Raw genomic sequence first — 20,480 nt, forward strand, 5'->3', positions numbered from 1 at the left:
GCCACAGTTAGGTCTACAAATCATAGAAGCAGCTTTCCCTAAGACTACTTTAATTGACCTTTAAAGGAGAAGACCTTCAGGTGCTTCAAGAAGTTTTCTTCTATTGTAAAAGTGAAGTTCAAGTCAGGTTTTTAAGGCAACATATCTGACTGTTGAATAACATTGCATTTCATTTTTTGAGATTAGTAATTAATTTATTTTCAGTATCTGAAGGGACTGTATTCTTTGCTGGAAAGGCAACATGAATTTGGTACATATCAGCCTGAATTACATACTTTGTGCTTGTTTTTTATTTTATAACATTCAGGTATGGATTCAGTGTATTCTATAGCTAGTTTTCTAATTAATTATTTTACATAAAGACAGTTCTTTATCCGCCTTATGTCTTTATTGTGTGGTCACTCTATTTATAATTCTCTGCTGAGATGCCATAATTGCCCTATTCTAATTTTATGATGTGATTGGAAGTTTCTTGAACCTATAACCAAGACAAATATTGCTGGTAGTAGGAAGGGGAAAAGACATTCTTATAGACCATAATTATCTTGAAATTGTGTATAACTAAAAGACAAGCAGAGGATAAAAAGCCCTGATCAGCTGCCTAAGATATATTATATTACCACCCACCAATTTATCCATCATCCTTTGAAAACATATTCATGCCTTTTGTAGTCAAAGCTCCTTCAGGAAACTGGCATTAAGACGTAATGCTGAAAAATTATACACCTCTGGTAAAACCTACAGAACTATATACATGCTGTTTTTAGAAAGTATTTTAAACATTTGAGAGCATTTTCTGTTCAATCTATATTCTTTAGCAAAAGATAACTTCTTACTATAAGGGCATAAATAGTGGGAATTGGATACCATAAAAGAAATAGCATGGTATAATTCTGTGAAAGATTATAAAACAAAACTGATTGCATAGGTAAATGGAAAGCAAGTTCAATAATAATGTTTCCTTCGGTCATTTTATATCTTAACATTCCATTTTCAGTACAAAACTTTGTTTAGACTGCAAATTATGAAAAGCTGTTATGTACTCAAGCTGAAAAACAAAGGGAAACTAATAAACAAAGGTGTTCTTTTTTCTTGTCTCAATTTCCTTAGTTTCATTGGGTTTAGTGTCTATATATATATATTTATTTTTTTTAAATTAGCACTCTGAAATTCATGCCAACTATTTTGAAGTTGTATATGGTGTTTGTTTTTGAGAATGGAACACAAATTCGAGGATATGCTTATTAGAAGAATATGGCATAATAAGAATACAAATAGGAATAAGGATATGGCATGAAGCTGCAACAGGGGAGGGTCAGGCTGGGTGTTAGGAAAAGATTCTTCACTGGGAGGGTGGTTGGGCACTGGAATGAGCTTCTCGGGGAAGTAGTCACAACTCTGAGCCTGCTGGAGTTCAAGATACGTTCAGACAACGCTCTTGGACGTATGGTTTGACTTTTTGGGTGGTCCTGTGCAGACCCAGGAATTAGACTCAAACTTATGAAAGTTTTTTAAAAAAAAAAATTCCTACTGAACTGAAAAGTTCACTAAAACAAGAAAAGTATAATTTAAATATGTCATTTTGCTTAAGCCTGTTTGGTAAGCCTGAAAAAAGTTCTATCTCTGACAAGTTGGTTATACTGACTTGACTTGAAGAACATAAAATGTACACCTAACTCTTTTCCCAAGGAGAAGATGAATGCAGAAAGAACTAAGCAAAATTTATTTTTGTTATTTCCAGTGTCATTTAAGAAACAAACATGCAAAAAATATGTATTTTAATTATATCAGTTGCAATATAATTTTCTGCATTACAACAACATTGCTATAAACTTGACACAAAAGTTATAAGGGTGTGAAAGGGTATACTGAGGGGGAAAAAAATCACTTCTGTTAAAAAGAATGAAATCCTTTTAAGCAGTACCCACACTGAGAACTCTCTAAAGTGTAAAGCTTTGTCTTTAACAAAAGTTTGGACCAATCTAATAAAAAGATTTTCCAGAAGCAGGGCAAATAAATGTCTAGCTTCGGTTTCAGGTTTCCTCTCTACCAATCTGTGGCTGCTTATTAGGATATTTTCTTTCATGATCTTATTAATGAAATGATAAGCTTGTTTTTAAACAGAGTTCTTACATAGGCTATTAAATGTATCAGAATTTTAGAAGTAGTAGTTTTTCAAAAACAGATGTTCAGGCTTCGGTACTAACTATTAGTACTAACTTCAGTACTAACTTCAGAACTAACTATTTCACAAATCTATTAGGTACGTTTGTAGAAATGATTTGCTCAGTTAGTCAACTGTGTCTTACAGTGCTTACCTCTAAGGGTGTTCATGAAAACTTTTGTTGGTGGTATTAACTCTGCTTAGGCTAGTGCATTATACGCTGCAGTAGAGGTTGCAAAATTTTAAGTAAGGATGCTCCCATTTTTATTCAATATCTTCGCGTTAGTTTTCTCAGTGTCTTGTTCTCCTTTTTGTTACATTTATCTTTTACTTAAACACTCCTGAATTGATACAGAAAATGCTGAAGAAAACATCTAATATTCTCTTATGCATTTCTGGTTTTCAGCGTTGTGAAATGCATCTGTAGTGGGAAAAAGTTGTAACAAAGAGTTGTGTGTCTTGACTGTAGGGTTTACTTCTATTTATGTGCTGTAGAGAATACATTCTCATGGTTTATAACAAAACAAAATGGTTAGACTACTTTCAGTTGCTCTGTTTTATGAAATCAAAAAGGTAAATTCTACTTTTTTCTCTTCATATAATTCTCATTGACATCTCTGGGTTGACATCCGTTTGGTGCTTTCGCATGCCAAAGAAAAATGTCCATAAAACTAACAGCTTTACCTGGAGATGGAAATAAATTGTTGTGCAAGGGCCCCCTGAAAAAAATAAAAATCTGTATCCAGTCATTTGTGTTCTTTAACAATAGACCTTGTCCTCACAAGTGTTTACAATCAAAATAGAATCCTCCTCCCTTTTGGGAGTAGGGCCCTTTAAACTGACATTTATATAATACATTATTGAAAAGAAAATATTTACCCTTCCTAACTTACCATCTGGTGTCCTTGAAATACTAAAAATTAACATAATGAAAAAGAGCCTCAAATTCATGCGAGTTTAAACTATTTAAATATCATTGCAATTAAAAAGCAACAGTGAATCACTTTTTTTAAAAAATTTATTTCCCATGTTTCTTTAGCCGAACCTGTAATAATATTGCATTGCAAGATAGTTACATAAAACCATGCAAACAGCATACTTATTGGTACAGAAACTGATAATGTTTAAAATTTTTAAGTACTATTAATTACACAGTTATCGAAACCCATAAGGATCAAAGGATTTTCTATAAGAGGGATTTCACATACAGCTTGGATTATGTTGCTAAATAATAGCACAGTAGTACTTCTTTAGCAATGTAAAATAGCTTAGAGAGGAGTATGATGCCTATAGTTGGTGTAATGCATTGGTAATTAAGAGGGTGTGAGGTTAAGCTTCATTAACTGCTGTGGGATTGTATCTTGGATTTTATTATCCCCTAGAGAACGTAAGAAGTGAGAGAGGTCAAACTGTTAGAATCTGATTTTGCTTAGTGCATCTGCCAAAACGAGGCAAGCAAAGTAATGTGGTTGCGAACACAGAAAGACCTGGATTGTTAGCAGATATGGATTGTACATCATTTCCTTTCCGTTCATTACACAGATAAAATATTTATTAACAAAATAGATTACTGCATGTCTGCATAAGTGTCATAAGTTTGGTTTGAAGGAGACAGTATTATTATAATCGGATTGTCATTTAGTATTAGCACTTTAGAATAACATTTTTTCAAAATTATTTTTTCCTTTTAAAACAAGGCAACAAACTTCCTTCTGTTTTTGTTTTTTTCCTTTCTGCATCTCCCTCTAGACACAGATGGATGCCCCAACCAAACCACGCTTAATAACTTTAGCACTTGTCTGCGTTTTTGTATTTTCATGCTGCATAGCAAAGACTTGTATTTTATTTGACCTCAAAAAATGCTGTATTTTTTTATTATTTTTTTAAACTGTTGCACTGCTACATGCTTTGGGTTTTTTTGTTTGTTTGTTTGTTTTATGTACCTTATGAAAGATATGTCTTCTTTTAGCCTGGGAGAATATAACAGTTCTCAGGAGCTGACACACTGATGCCACAAAATTGTCAGTCCCAAAGCTTTTCAAAGCTATATGATGTAGGAGCTGAGATGTTTTTAAGCAAAAATAGGATAAATAGGGATTTTATGGGTTGATAAATCCACTTTGTTTCTTGGTCTTTTGTTTTTATAATGAGCACTTTTAGTTCCAAATTTTAGAAGCAACTTTTAAGTGTTTTAATAATCTTCTATGCTGAGATTCTGATTTTGATTCTAATAATATAAATTTATTTACTTAATCCTAAAGAGGCTCAGAATCTTTTTGGATTCAGGAATTATCAAAATGGAATTATCCTACTGATAACTTCAGGAGACTTTTTTAAGTGTTTTTATATCTGATTGATAGAGAAGTATAGTTCTAAATCATCTATGTTTGAGTGAAACGTCTGTTAAAAAAAAAAAAAAAAGCATTATTGCTTTTGTTTCTTTATTTGTAATGAATCTGGGAGAAAGGGAGTTGTGATAGTCTTTGAGCTAAAACTATTAAATCTTCTGCACCCAGATATTTTGAGGAAAAGTCCAGGCTTCATCGTCTTTAAATGTCGCTCACTGAAGCTATGTCCTCAACTGCTCTCTATGTGAGTCCATTTCAGATATATTTTGGTGTATTTGTGACAGAAGCACCTTGTGTTCTGGGGCTTGTTGGGCTGGTCTGCTTCACCCTTTCCATACCTCTTTTATTTTTCCTTTTCTTTAAAAAGAAACAAAACAATCTGAGAAATGATTAATGCTTTGTGATTCTCAGACAATAACAAAACTTCTCATGGTAATGAAAAGTTGTGAAGTACATATCCAACCAGCCAGCCTTTATCTGTGAGAACAGGACATAGCTGTGTCCTGAGAGCTGGAGCCTTTCTCCTGCTTAGGTACTCTGTATCACTCAGATGTGGTCAGTTTTGTGAAGAGCTATGTCCTTAAAACAAAGAATAGCTTTTAATTTGAACAGTTGTCAGAAGAATGCATGTATGTTGGCTTTTCATCAGCAGAGATGTACCTTCAAACAGCATTATTTAACCTCTCTTTTATGCAGTTTAGTGTAAATAGGGGGGAAAAAAAAAGAGTAAATAGAAGCTGGGGTAATAGGGATGAAGTTACAATGCAAATCTGGAGGGAAAGAAATGTTACTAGTTCTGTTTGTGGATCTTTGTTCAAAACATATTTATGTTACAGGTAAACCCATACTGTGAATAGGAATGGAACATTTCTCCTATTCATGCTTAAGAACAATATCTCAGCGTATTTAACCAAGTTAATACACCCAGCAGAGCTCAAGCGATTGGCCCTCAAAATACCAGACAGCTCCAAAGGCAGACTGCTCTTTCCAGATTGCAGCTAGATTATGTGAGAAGCTTACTAAGAGACAAAGTTCATAACGACCTCATGCAAGAATGATTCAGGATACGTTTGCTTTAGCATAATGTATTCGTTGGCGTAACAAATAATAAGACAGTGAAACCAAATAACCACAGCGATGTTCTAAGTCTCAGTGTATTGCATGAATTTGTTTCTTGCATGGAGACAAAAACACAGTGGCCTGAACTTGGGGCACCTTGGAGCATGCATGGTTCAACTAGGCAGAGCAGTTGTTGGGTAAATGCCTTTTGGGAGGGAGCTGCGGAAATAAGAGTTGCTCTTGGTATGAGAGAGTTGTTCACATGCTCCTGTCCTGTCTGTAGGGCAGCAAGGGACAAGACATAAAATGGACTTGAGCTGACACATATGCTGCCACTGTACTGAGTCAGGGGATTCTTAAGTTGCTTTTCGTGAATTTAGTCATTTTTAGTAATTAATAATTTAGTCATTTAGTAATTTTTAAATGGTAGAACTTTTTGTTACATCAGAATAAAATCTCCTTTATTAAGTTACAAGTTAAATTAAGTCTGTTAGAAAGGAATGGAAGCCTAGGATGATTTTCATCTCTGGCATCCGAAATCTTCACCAGCTTCAGGTGAAACCATTTTTCCTTGATCTCTCAATCCACTGCATTCTTAGCACACTTCTCGCATACCACAGTGGCTAATTGCATTGTACTAATGCTGTGTCTCTACGTGATTGTTTTGGACTGAGCTGCTCAGGTGTCAACAGCTAGCATTGTAGTATTTGTAACGTCTCCCATTTGGCCCTGTGCCATGTAAGAAGGCTTTGTTCTGCATTTGACTGCAAGGCAGGAGCTTTTTTCAGTGTTGCATGAGAGTATTGAAAAAGCTTACGCATTCTCAGTAATACTTGGAGAAACTCTCATATCTTATTGTATTGACCTCTATTTTATTCCAGCATAAAACACAGTCAGGGTGTGAAACCTACAAAACCATTGTCTGTAATGATGTAAAAGCAAATGTATACAGCTGAGTGTCCCTGTCCCAAATTTGTCAATTATTGTACAACAGCATAACAATATATAACTGATAGATATTTGCAGCGATTCTGGAGGAGGAAAATATTAAATGCATTTAAGAAAATATCAGCACTGTATTTCTCTTTAGTTACAATAAAGTGAGTGGTAAAACACACCACTTCCTGAATTTCAGCTTTGCAGATGACATGAGAGCTGTCCAGTGACAGTCCAGAAGATGAGGTAGCAAGTGATTGTATCGCTGGTGGGATCAGAAACAGTGCTCAGGGAGCTGGATGAAATGTTTTTTATACAAATAAAGGATAATATAAGTGTACGAATCAGGGAATAGATTTGAAATAATCCTGAATTTGCACTTGGATACTTAACATTTTACTTTGGTACTTATTTTAATATTTAAGTTTAGTTCTTGCTGCATACATAAACACAACTCTGCTGATAGCAAGAGGTAACCAACATACTTGGAAATACAGGCTAGTTAATCAACCAGGGTTTTTTAACATACAGTTCTGGTTCATCCTTTAGGAAGGAATTCTTTCAATTAGGAAAGTAGATAATTTAAACTATTATATTTTTTGTTTCCTTAATGAAAAATAAGGAACTTTATTTTTGAATAGGGAGATATGAGCTTCTACAAGGCTTTTGCAGTTCATACGCAGAACCAAAGTAAATAAGCTAAAATTATTTGCTCAAAGGTGCATCTTCTGCCTAGCTGCTGAAATGCAGACATACAGTTCTATTTCTACAACTTTACTGAAGTATTTACACAGAAGTTTTCTTAGCTTTCGTTAGCTGTTATCTCAAAGGGTGTATCCCATATTTAGATCAAGATTATTCTTCTAGGACAGTTTTCAAATTTCTTTTAAGTCCCCATAACTAATATTGTGTAAGAGATACTGATGAGCTCTCAGTATTTTGAATCATTGCGACCAAACCTCAGTTTTCTCTCTCGAGACTTCTTAATGAAATCTTAGTTTTGCTTTTAGAAAATGAATATGTTTTTGAAGCAGATAAAGAGTTTCTCTGCCATCCAGTTTACACAGATGGGTGGTAAAGATGGGTCCGAAAACTTGGCTGCATTTCATTCATCTACTAGGTGTAGAAGCACAATGCATTAATACTGTGCTTCGTATCCACCTATTGCTTTGTCAGCAGCACAACTAAGGTGGAAAACAAAGTTTGTAATAAAACATTAACCCTAATCCAGGCCTAAGTCAAACTTACAATTCTGTCCTCTTAGGACCATTAAATCCACCTGTGTGCAATGCTTTTTTAAGATAGAAATGTTTGCATTTGAAACTTTTAAAAATTCCACAATTAAATGTGTCCCTTCTGTTTGCTCCCTTGTGTTCCTAGATGTCTGCCATTAGTAGATAGAATGCTTGATGATTAGCAGAAGGTTCAAAATGTCCTCTTGCAGTTGTCTTCAGCCTCTGTCTGTAGGGTGTTGTAATCTGTTGAATACTTTTTAAAGATTTACAGAAGCTAGCAAAGAAAAGGGGCTTATCAAATATGCTTAAATTCACTACGCAAGGAACAGACCTGTTGTCAGAAATGGCTTAGGAGATCAACCTTTTTAAAAAAAAAGGTGGAAAAAAAGGAATGTGGATGCTACTCAAGATGCGTAGTTTGTGTACGGTAGCATATACAGTGTTATATTTACCATTCTGCATTCTCTTCTATTTGTACAATCCATTTTACTACAATTATATGGTTTTTGTGTTGTTGTTTTTGTTTTCCACAGTCAGTAGGATCTAGTCTTTCAGAACAGTTATTTAATCAAGTTTTGTTACAGATATTGCAACTGTCCACTACATTAAGTGAACTGCCATTAGCCAATGTACTCTTTGGGTAACAATCTGTAGGTAGCTGACATTCTTTCACTCTCTACTTGTAGAAACTTCCGGCCCCTTTGCTTGATGATACCCACAGAAATGAATTGAGAGAAGAAGCAACACCTGCTAAGTCTGAAGATTTTCAAGATTCTATGAAAATAGCCTGGCGCTATGAGAATTTACCAAAAATGGAGGTAAATCTTAAGTGTTTCATATTTTCGCCTTTCACAGTGAAAATCAATTTGCAGAGGAAGCGCTTTTCAGCACAGGATAGTACTACTGGATTGCCTCCTGAGGGTAAATCATCATTCAGGAATATGTTTCTTGGTTACTATAAATACAGAGAGAAAAGGAATTTGAGAGTTTGCAGGAAATACAGTAAAAACTGAAAAGTAAAAGAGACTTTTTGCTATGGGGTTTTTCAACTAATATTGTTAAGAGGAGACCACTTCTACAAAAAGCTGGAATAATCCGGTCAGTTACAAACTTTATCCAGCTGTAGCTGTACAGAAATAACTTATGTAGTTTTGATCAACAGTACTTACTAGATCTCTCTAATGGAAGTACTGTGTTGAAGCAAGCTGTTGACTTGGTTATCCATGTGCGTAACCACTAAAGTAAGCGCTTGAGATTACTGTCACTAGAAACTAGTCACTGGGCAGGGAGAGTATAAGAAACAAGCCCATCATTCAAAGTTTATAGCTGTTAGTGTTCTGTGAATAACGTGTTTCCCAGGGCTGGTGATTTTCATATTTAACCTAGTGGAACAATTAACCTTTAATAAAATTACAGCGTTTTTGGCTATCCAGAACAGAAAACTTGCTTTGTCTATACATTTTAGTCTACATGTTTTATAAATTCTAGTTTAGATGTAGTCATAACTGCCTAGTAAGTTCAGTCATATTCTTAAAAAACATAATTGGAATGTGACAAAATGATCTTATAAGGCTTGGCATGTTTGGTTTTCTGTGAAATTGCACAGACATGGCTATATAGTTGTGTCAGAAAAGACTTATATATGGTGACATGCCAAATCAAACAGCCTCCAGGGTAATCATATAATCTCATCAATTTTGTTATTGTGGAGCTTGCTGTGCCACTTTGAACCATCCCCAAAATAAATTGTCTGTTTTAAAATCTAACAGAATTCCTAGTACGCCAATATGGAACCTATTGTATGTTCTTACCAAATAGTGTTCTGATGTTCTAACAAAATATAAAACCAAATAATCTGCTTAGGTGTGCACTCATTCTCTATTATTCCATCCAGTAATAGAATATTTTCTCCGGAATAGATAATGTATTCATCATGGATTGTTAAAATTTGATCATGGGAAGTAGAATAAAATGATCAATCTTTAGTGAGGTATTTCCCTTTTTATCGTTGCAGCTTTCAGAAAGGGATCCTGATCATTCTGAATAGTTGATGTACAATATTGATTTGTATACATTCCATTAAAAAAAAAAATTAAAAATAGTCTAGCTCTTAAGCTATCTATATCAGAAGTCCTTCAGAATATTGTAGTTAATGAAAACTTATTTTGAAATTGATACTTCTCCATGTTTCATAATGCAGTTATCAGAAATTTTGGTGCTGTGCCAAATTAATTTGACTGGTCAATATACTCCATGGAGGAGAACATTTCATATTGCCTTGCAGCACCATGGATGGTGTAAAGCACTTCTTAGTATCATTTAATTAACAGCTTAAGTTGTGTTTTATTCTTTAATCTTTGTTTTGGCATTAAAAAAAATAACATTGAATAAAATTTCAAGGTATATTTCCAAATTGATTGAACTAATTAATCCATTTTTGAAGTTTCAAGCCTGAAAGCGAGAAACCAGCTTTGTTTTTAGCTAGAACTCTAAACATGTTAGCAGATAAGTTTTCTGTTCAATATCTGGTTTTACTTGAAGTAAGAACCCTTAGGAAAAGTTGTCTGGAGTTTTTGTTGCCTAATTCAGTTCTTATTTGTAAGTAATTAAGAGGCTATTGTTAATATTTCATGTATTAACTTCCCTTTTACTGGACCTCATGTAGACTAGCTAGGTAACTGAGTTTTGTTAGGGTGCCTGATATTTGTTAGTACTCTCCGTAACTCTCACAGCTTCTCTTTGCATATGTGCACATACCTTGTACAACAGCAAAACACAGATGGTTTATCAGAAATCTGTCAGAGTAACAGGTCTCTTTATGCTTGATGTGCCTTTCCCAGTTTGTTACTTTCATCTGTATCAGAGGTTAATTTCGTTTAAACTTTTGAGTATATGGATAGCCTATTTTGCAATGCAAGACAGTGTGTTTTTTTTTTTTTTGAATGAACTGCTTATGTTCTTGGGGCAATATATAAACTGTCACAGCATGAAATCAATTTTCTGCCTTGATTCATCCTAAATCTGAGATTTCTAGCACATTAGTATTGCAATTAGAAACATTAACAGCAGACGGTAGTGTAAAAGCATGTTCTGCTCACTGACAATTTAGTGCATTTCTCCATGTGCAAAGCAGGAATCCCAGAAAGAACAGGCTTGAGCCTACAATCCACTAATAAATTTATCAGATCAAATTTAAGAGGAATGGAAAGTCTCTGGTTCGCACTCTCCATGGTCATTCTGCTAAGGCAGATTATTCATGCTTACTTGATTCAGGTAGGCTTTTTGCAAGCTTCCCCGCTAAGCCTGGGAATGCAGTACATTGAGGCCTATTCATAGGCTTCTGACATAGCCTGGGCTTTTATTGCATGGTGTTTTATTATAGCCAAATCCTAGTCTCCACCCAGTTTGTAGGCACTGTGCTTATTCTTTTGAATCAAGAGAGGTTATCACCTACCTTAATCCATGCAGCAGGGTGGATTAAGGACACCAATGTGCCTCAGGATTCTCAAAGAGGATCCTGGAAACTTCTTGTTTCTTCTTTTTTGCTGTCTTTACTGAACTCTATTGGGCCTCAGTAAGGATTTGCATCTGAAATGGGCAACCTGGAGCTTTTCTCAATGAAGACATCAGATCAAAGTTCAGTTAGTCAAGGCCTTTCTAAAACATTAAGGGGGCTTGGAAGTACACAATAAAAAGATGAGCTCTGGCAGAGATTGCAGTAAAAACATTCTGATCTGTAATCCGGATAAAGAATAGATTATAGGCCAAAGAACAGCCCCTGTTTAAATTGTTTTTGGAATCCTCATTTTAAATAAAGTTACTTTTACATATAAAATATTTAGAATTCAGTCTGATGGATTGATACGTTTTGTTATACTTCCTTCTTTAAATTCATTCCCTGATAAATAAATTGGAGCACTGACTTAGAGAATCCATTTTTCTGTCACTTTTTGTGTAAAAACGATCTGCCTCATCTGACTAGATACATATAAGCAATTGTATTTCTTTTTTAATTAAAAACTTGTTTTTTGTTTTAAAATAATGAAAAGTGTGGTTTTAGTTTCGTTATTTTATTGTTTTTGTCAGGAAGATGCTGCAATATTGTTATTAGTTACATTCTCTGCAAATTGCCCAGGCCAAACATCAATTAACCAAATAATTTCAAAATATTTACTTTAAATCAAGTTATTGTAATTAATCTTAACAGTTTAATATATATATTTGGTAAAATGAAACATGAAATAAAATTGTGGAAATAAATAGCATGATTGCTTTTAGAAAACTAGCTATAAATACATGGCCATCTCTGGCTGTTACGGTGCTTATTTTATTAATAAGACTAAGTTTTATGAAAAACACAAGTGCCGCATAATAACTGGAGTTCAAACTAAATAATTTGCTGCCCAACACACAAAAAATATTGCAACCCCATTATTGTAATAATTCAGTATATCTTTTGTCATTCCTGTTTACAGCAAGAATAGCAAATGTTAAATTCGAGCAGAAGTTGTTCTTAAGAATTTTCCTTGCATACAGACACAACCCTACTCAATTTTCAGATAGCTGACAAAATGTATGTATTGGCCTTTTTAAAATAAATAAATAATAACAGGATGTTCTAAGTTGTTGTTACATAACCCACTGAAAAACTTTCAGAATTGTTGGGGTAATTTTGGTCACTTTTCAAGAGTAATTCCATACTTCTGAGTACCAATAAAACAGCATTTCATTCTACCTTAGAATCAGAGCTTTTTTTTTTTTCTTTTTTTTTTTTGGTTATATATTTCAATTCATTGTAGAGTGAAGTGATTTCTGAAGTGACGAAGCTCTTGCTCAGCAGTGGTACCGTGGTGGGCATATTTGCTTTCCAGCAAAAATTGCTTACCAGCATTCTTTGGTCCCTGCGTTGTTATTCTCAGTTACCAGTAAGGTTAGAATTGTCTTATAGTAGGTGTTTCCCTTATTTCAAGAAAACAGTAATCAATAAATGCAAAAGTAGGTAATGTCTCTGTCGAACACTGTCTATTGTATCATTTTTTACTCATGATAGGTAATCATCTAATAGATTATTGTAATCAGTGTCGATGTTTCCACAGGCCAGCCCAACAACATCTACCAAGTTTGGACATTACTATGATATTTCTAAAACAATGTCTCCAGAACTGCTTCAGTCTATAAAATGGCACAGTTTTTACCTTCCTGAAGAATTATCTTTAGAGCCTAAACTGAAAACGTGGTAAGTTGCAATCCCACATGCTTCTGTTTTGCGTTTAAATTTTGTGTGCCTGTTAGTTGTAAAAGATATTTTAGCATCAACACGTGCTGTGAAAATTTTTGTAGCCATGTATTGCTCACACGTAGTTCAGCTGTGGTTCCCATGTCAGCACAACATGCCAGGACTGTCAGCAAAGCTGCTGTGGTGCAGAGGCAGCTCTGTATGCTGACTCCTCAGTGGAAGAAGCAAGTTGGTAGGGGCAATTAAGGCAGACATTACTAGGACAGCCTGGGACACAGCTGAATACTCAGTCCAGTCCTACTGACAGTTGAGTGTGGGGACTGGGGAAAACTATTACTGTCTGTCTATGAACTACTCCCTGAGCACCATGCCCCATCAGTTTTCATGAATGTGTGTCAGGTGGCTGTCAGTCATATGAATATAACCGTTCACAGTTTTTAGGGCTAAGATGACAGGCCATCCTTGACCTACATAGCTTAGAACACTATATCACATTAGTTTATTATGTGACTTTTACTTCTTATATCCTACAACTTCACCTAAGGAAAATACAAAAAAACTGTGAGCAGAATTACATTCACTAATTATGTCTTACACAAAACCCTTAATTCCAGCAAAAATCATAAACTCATATCTGAATGAATAACTTCTTTTAGTTTTTGTCTATCAGTAATTAATTAAGGAAGACCAGAAGAAAATTAGTGACAACAGAGAATACTCCTATTAGCCTATGGCACAAAAATCCATTGTATTTTTCTTGGAGATATTTCAAGTCAAGTCAAATGTCAGATAATGGGCTACCAACCTCTTTGTTTAGCCCAGTCACTTAATTTAGATATCTAGGGCCTATAAATCCCAGTGTATAAGGCCAACTCCGAGAACCAGTAGTACAGTATGCTTTATTGCATGAGATTTTTCATTACAGTACACTAATATAAAAGCCGAGATTTGTGAAATAAGTGCAATATTTATAGAAGTGCACCTTTAGAGTTGTAGAAAAACAAAAGCCAATGTAATTTAGCTTGTAATTTTTCTGTGTTATATGATCAAATATCACTGGTTTTAATTCAATACAGTGTGTTCTTGCTATGTTATATATATTTATATATATATAAGCACTTGATAAACTTTCTGGAAAAGGAATAAAATTTGGATTCTGCTTTTCATCATAAATATTTGAACCAACTTTATATGTGACTTACAGTATTATTTTTTTTCAGTTGCAGGGTCATAGAGTATAGATATAGGAGTATTTGATAGCTTAAAAAGTCCTTATATTGTTACTGAACAATTTAACTACCTTTCTATCTCTTCTCTAGCTAACCGGAATGTCTGATGACTATGGGCTTAATCCCACTAACAATATGGCTGTGAAGTATTTGTATATTTTATGTTGAAAACAAGCTAATTCATGTGTTTAGTATAGAATATGGACTTTACCTTTTATGCATTTGATTTTATAAGACTTACCTAACTCTGATACTTCCTTTGTGTGTGCCATCCTGGTAGAAGTTCATAGTTCTTACCATGTGAATTCTATTCGTAGTTTTCATATAACTGAAAGATTAGGTTTAGTTAATTTGCTTGGCAATCTATGACCGTAGGATTGCGTTCTACCATATTTCTGAATGCTTTACAATTGTTTTAATGTGTATTTTATTCAAAGCATTCAGTTTCATACAAGGTGGCTAATTTATTTAATAACTTGATTTACTTTGTTAATATTTCATTATTGGTGCTGGTCATATTGTTGAGGCATCAGTTTCAGGTTGTCATCCCTGACTACAAACAGCACTGGTTTTAGATTCCATGTATTGAAAAAGTTGCACTAGGTCAAAGTTAAAATTAGGTGAGAAGAAATGTTCAGAATTGCAACCTCATGAATTCATCATATTTCTCCGTAGCAAAATGGAAGATTTATGTTTCCTGTAAGTCCAGTCAGACAATTTTCACACACATTTATAAATAAACTGAACTAGAATTTCAACTTTCATTCATAAGTTTTGTATAACTGGAGTTCATCAGAAGTTATTCAAGAGGAGTAAAGCTTCTCCCATTCTCTCTTACATGTACATCCTTGGTGTGCACCTAGCATAGTCCATGTCCGTAAATTGGACTACTTTATTTACATAAGGAAAGGACAGGTTAAAAAATAAATACATATTTCAAATTGGGACTTCATGAAGTTCATCTGTGATAACAGAACATAACTAGTTGTCAAAGAAATTCCGTGAAGTCAAAAAGGACAAACAGTGCCTGTCTTTAAGGAGAGGAGATGGCAAAGACATCCGTGTGATAACATCAGTGCTCCAAAAAATACCAGAAAAAGTAATATAATTTAGCTTTAAGGTTTTAAGACAGTTTCACCCAGTGTGTTTTTGCTTCTGTGTATTCAACTGAGATAAACCCAAAAGTCTTTAAAATAAAACAAGAGGTATTGTGCATCAGGAAAGTCTTCTGTTGTGTTGAAGAAGGAGTTGTTATATTTGTTGTTAAATCCTTACCTTGTAAATAATCTGTTACTGAGACTCGTAGGTAAATCTGAGTGAAATATCAGGCTTTATTCCATTATTGTGTCTTGAAATAACCTGGTAATAATTTGGCCTGGTAAGTATCCTGAGCAATGAGTACCTTTACTGAAGTCATAATGTCAAATTTGGAAAGAAGTGGAAGGAATAATTGCATGCGTATTTGATGACAGAATTAAAATAAAAGAAGTTTTAGGTCAGCAATCAGAAATTCTAGTGAAGACAAGCCAAATATCGTATTAGTAGGAATAATTAATTGAACAAATAAAATATGGTAGCAGCTCTCCAGAAAAAAAAATATCTGGGGTTACAAAGTGTCTTGAATTTAAGATATATTAGCAGTGTTTTGTGATTAATGTCACTGAAAACATGGAGGTGATAAACTGGAATTTCATGTAGAAGACACACAAAAGACTTCTGTTTTGCTCAGCCATAATAAGGCCGTCCAGTTTTTGATAGCATCCTTCAAGAAAACTCAGCATCAGTTAGAAGAGGATGGGAAGCTGAGTTTAGATCTAGTATGGGGATATATGGCCTGTGATGGAAGAATGGAAATTCTTTAGACAAATCTGAGAAGAGTCTCAAAGCAAGTTAAAAACTGACATACAGAGAGCAGTAATTCTGTTGTCTGCGGAAGACAGAAGCAATAATGGGCTACAGTAAATTGTAGCAGTGGAAATGTAGAGTGGACATAAGGAAATATTTTTCTGATGATTAGCACTAGAAGAAGTTGCCTTGCAGACACAGGTTGGGAGTATTGTAGAATCTCCATCATTGAAAATTTCTAAGGACAAGTTAGGTAAATATCTGTCAGAGGTAGTTTAGACATAGTTCATCGTGCCTTGGGGCAAAAAGATAGACTACCTGACCTCTTGAGGTCCCCTTCATCCCTATCTTCTGTGATTCCTTAATACACATTAGTCATAGTGCATTAAATCCAAAACTAAGTATGAATGTTACCAATTATTTCACTGCTTTCAAAACATTTACGCTTTTACAGAAACCCAACTGGATTGTACTGTATTTTTTTTACAAATATTGTGGTGAAATTCAGAAGAAAGCATCCTTTTTGCAAGGAGTGAAAACAAGCTCTCAATCCTGTCAGGATCATTTCACTAAAGAAAGTTTATAAAAGTGGGAGGCAGAGGATAATATTTTGTTGGCATGACTATTTGGAAAATATATGCAATGCTTCTGGCTTTTAAGTCTAGATTCAGTATATCACAGAACAGTATTTAAAATATATATATATATCTGTTCTCTTGATTAACCAGATGATGATTTAAAAGAAGGGTTTAAATACTATAGTTAACCCTTCTAATAGAAGCTAGCAATTTATGTTAGACCTAATCTTTGATTGCCTGAAGGTCCATCCCTATGAGAGCTTGATCAAACCTCTTGCGTTACACTGAACTGGGAACACGGATCTGGCTAGTCAGCGTGTCTGCACTCATGGGGAGCAGTGTCTTATACACGAGGTTCTCTGCCTGTGGTCTTATCCTCTCAGTGCTGGTTTGTTTGTTTGCTTTGTGTTTTTTTAAATCTGAGAATGTATTGCTTTTGAAACTAATACAGAGCTAGAAGGAGTTAGAGAAGTAAGTGGAAACTGGTACTTCTAACTGGAATATAATTTTCCTTAAGTAGATGGTGGTGTTGATGGATGGCACCTTTATATGGTAACAGAAATTGGAGAAAAAAAAAAAAAAGATAATTAGCAATTAAGAAAGAAAGAAAATAAATTTCCCTCTCATCAAAATGTTTCCTTGTTATTTTAGCTAACATGATCCATTTGAAATATTTGTGGTGTAGCAGAGCACAACATGGTTTAATTTCAGGCCGAAGTAAATTTCCATAGTCCTATAACTACAACTGTTGCAGAAGCACCTAAAATGACACAGGCATCGTAGGAAGTGTACCAAACACACACAGTCTGCACTGAGGTCATAGCGCTATGCAATGGCTCAGCTGGTAACTAGAAAGTTTTAGGAGTTCAGTGTATTTTTATTCTGCTTTTTTTTTTTTTTTGATTATCATCTGTACTGATGTGGGTGAGACTTTTCATAAGTGTTGTCTTTTTATTTCTCTCTCATAGAGACCTGCTACCTTTATCTGTAGTTAATGCTCCTTAAGGACTATACTTAACCTATGACTTGTGAGATGCACCTAGAATTCACCTTGTCCATCCCTTCTTTCTCCTATATCTTTCAATTACAGTGTGACTAGCTTTGTAGGCCTTAGGTTTCATTTTTCCTTCTTGAAATTTGGAAAAGCCCTTTCCCTCCATCCTTCTGTTGTTTGGGAAGGGGTGGGGAACAAGAACAATCCTTTCGCTCTCCTTTCCTTTCACTGCTCAGGGATGTGATGACAAAGAACAGATTATGCAGTTAAAGCAGAACATACTGGAAGCGTTGTACCCCAGTTTCCTTATACTCTCCTGACAGAAATGGGGAGTATTATAAACATACATGTATGTTTTACTACGCTTTAAAAACCAGTTCTGAAACAAGGTCCTTTGTAGTAATGTTTTGTGGAATAAGAGCCATGTATTTGTAAAGTGGACCGAATCATCTCGGTGCTGCTAGTTCTCTAGCATCACATTAAGAAAACTATTTAGACTGTTATTGAGCGAGTGCTCTCTGTGTAATTGGAGCCGTTGCATGATAATTATAGTGTTCCCCTTCCAAGGTCAGAGATGTAGAGGCTTTCTTTGGACCAAAACTCTTGGTCCTTTTTAGAAATCACATATCTGTGCTTATGTCCCTATCTTTCTATCCATGCAAGAATTCAGTTCCATTATGGACTTGCAAAGAACAGAGACTGATTGGTTAGGCAGAATTTACTGAAAGTCCTTTTACTCTACAATTAAAGAAAATGAGTTTTGGAGGTTTTATACGTCACTTGTTTGCCTTAAAGTTTGGGGCATTTTTTTTTCTTGTTTTCTTATTGCCCTGTGCTAAACATTGACTGAAACCAGACTGAAAAGTCTTTTATAAAGGAAGCAGTAAATGAGACTGGGTGTTTGACGCCAGAAGAAGGCATCACCCTTTCTTAGCTCCATAATTTTTGTATTAGGGAAGGGCAGTTACATACTGGCCCTAATGGTGGGACCAGCGTAACTGGGCTGTGCAGCTGTGACAGCAGCTGCTTTCCAGTTGTTGCTAGGCTATTCAGGTGTCCTTTTGGTTGCACTGATGAAGCTGGTACTTAACAGGAAGCTGGAAATACCCTCTCTGATAACTCCGGGCATCACAAAGGAGGCTTACTTTCCACCCTTCTACTTTACTTCTGTCCTCGTTAAGTTGCAATCGCCAAAAAATAAAGTTTGATAATCAAGGGAGTTAAAATAATTAAGCTGTAGTTTTTTCAACATTACTCATATTCTATACCTTTAGAATGTGCTTTTGGAAAAAGAAAAAAAAAAAAAAAAAGAATAAATTTATCTAGAGTCTAGATTTACAGATAAATTTAGATAAAACAGGTTTAACTGTCTTGCCTAATGGAGTCTCCATATACATAATAAGGCTATTTGTCATACCCTTGATAACCTAACCTTTGTTAAATGCTTAGAAACTGTCAACAGAGAAGTCAGAGGCTCTGTTGTAACCAGGATACCTTCTTGCCAGCTCCTGCTTTATCCATTACTAAATTGCTAAACAAAAAAAAGAGTAAAGAAGAAATTGTTTAAACTCATTATCAGAATTAAATGGTGTTTAGTAACAAAGCCAAAAAAGACTAGAAATTACAGAATCAAAAATACCTTGTTTCCTTCCTTATGTATTATGGCAAACATTGCCAGAAGGATAATGCAACTTGCTTTTATAAGTAGTGTTTCTGCAATATTTTTCATGTCCTTATTTACATAGCATAGTTCAAATTCAAGGAAAGCATTAATATTTTAGTCAGAAGAAGAAGAGCCACCATGTTTGCATTCAAAATAAACCTATAGACATTACACAATTTTCTCTAAATCTTTCTTTGCTGCAAATCTTCTCCTGATAGATAAATCAAATATTATTTTTATTTCTTTGTAGGCTTTTTAGTTTGTTTGCTTGCTTATTTGTTTTAATTTTAGGACTCTGTAATTCTTTTAATGTTTGAAATATTTTGTTCTTCTATCTATTTTTATAAGCAATTTGGTAGCAAACCAGGAATTGGCAAGTATTGTGACTGTGTTTTTTGGTTTATCCTATAGATAGTATGGTGAGCGTGGTAATACCATCCACAGAAATGTAATTGTTACCTTCTTGAAAACAGACAGTGTGTTCCTTACTAGTTACACTCTGAATTACTGAAATAATTCTTTATATTTGTATACAAATTTGAAAATACTGCTTCATGACCACAGTTATGAAGAGGAGCACTGTCATTTTTTTGTAGTAGATGTGCTGTGTTCCTGGCTGTGGCTACAAATTGTTGCAAACTCCTTCCTCCTGTTGGTGAGCTGTAGTTTCTATCTTTACAAAAAGGATAGAAGAATTTCCAAAAGGATACAGGAATGCTTCTCATTATTCTTAAGTGCTGCAGATTCTCTCCAGTTCTGGCAAAACTGGGAAGAAATTACAGCACTGTGTAAACAACAGGGGTTATGTGTATTGCGGTTATGTGAAGACGTGGAGAAAGAAAATATTTTGGCTAGTGTGGGGGCTAAAGCCCTTTTCCTGGCCACATACTCTGTAAACTGACACTTTTAAGACAAAATTTGACATATATTCCTTTTGTAGCTAAGTGATAGGAAAGTATATAAAGGAGAGATGTGAATTTCATAGATAGTATTAAAATATTAGGATACTATAGCTGAAAACAAACAAAGTAATGGGAATATTTCATTAATGTTACCAGACCAAGCATACGATATGATTGCTGCAAGTAACAATGTGTTGATGCAAAATTTTCAAAATAACCCGTTGTATTTTCCAAGAAATACCTAAGACCTGAATCCACAGCTCTTGATGGTAATTAGTGAGACTGTAAGGA

General features: G+C 34.7%; 1 protein-coding gene across 10 annotated transcripts in view; it reads left to right on the forward strand.

Annotated features, from left to right (window-relative positions):
• ELP4 (elongator acetyltransferase complex subunit 4) overlaps positions 1-20,480 on the forward strand; it is a 196,887-nt gene that overhangs the window by 16,296 nt on the left and 160,111 nt on the right. For 9 of the 10 annotated variants that reach the window (XM_072039208.1, XM_072039209.1, XM_072039210.1 and 6 more), the window contains exons 4-5: positions 8,429-8,560; positions 12,839-12,978. In XM_072039208.1, coding sequence (XP_071895309.1) covers positions 8,429-8,560; positions 12,839-12,978 — 272 coding nt within the window. Of the gene's footprint in view, positions 1-4,680; positions 4,757-8,428; positions 8,561-12,838; positions 12,979-20,480 lie in introns of all 10 variants that reach the window. The other variant, XM_072039215.1, reaches the window with a different exon arrangement.

The sequence above is a fragment of the Anas platyrhynchos genome, chromosome 5 (genome assembly GCF_047663525.1).
Source record: "Anas platyrhynchos isolate ZD024472 breed Pekin duck chromosome 5, IASCAAS_PekinDuck_T2T, whole genome shotgun sequence".
Taxonomy (NCBI): Eukaryota; Metazoa; Chordata; class Aves; order Anseriformes; family Anatidae; genus Anas; species Anas platyrhynchos.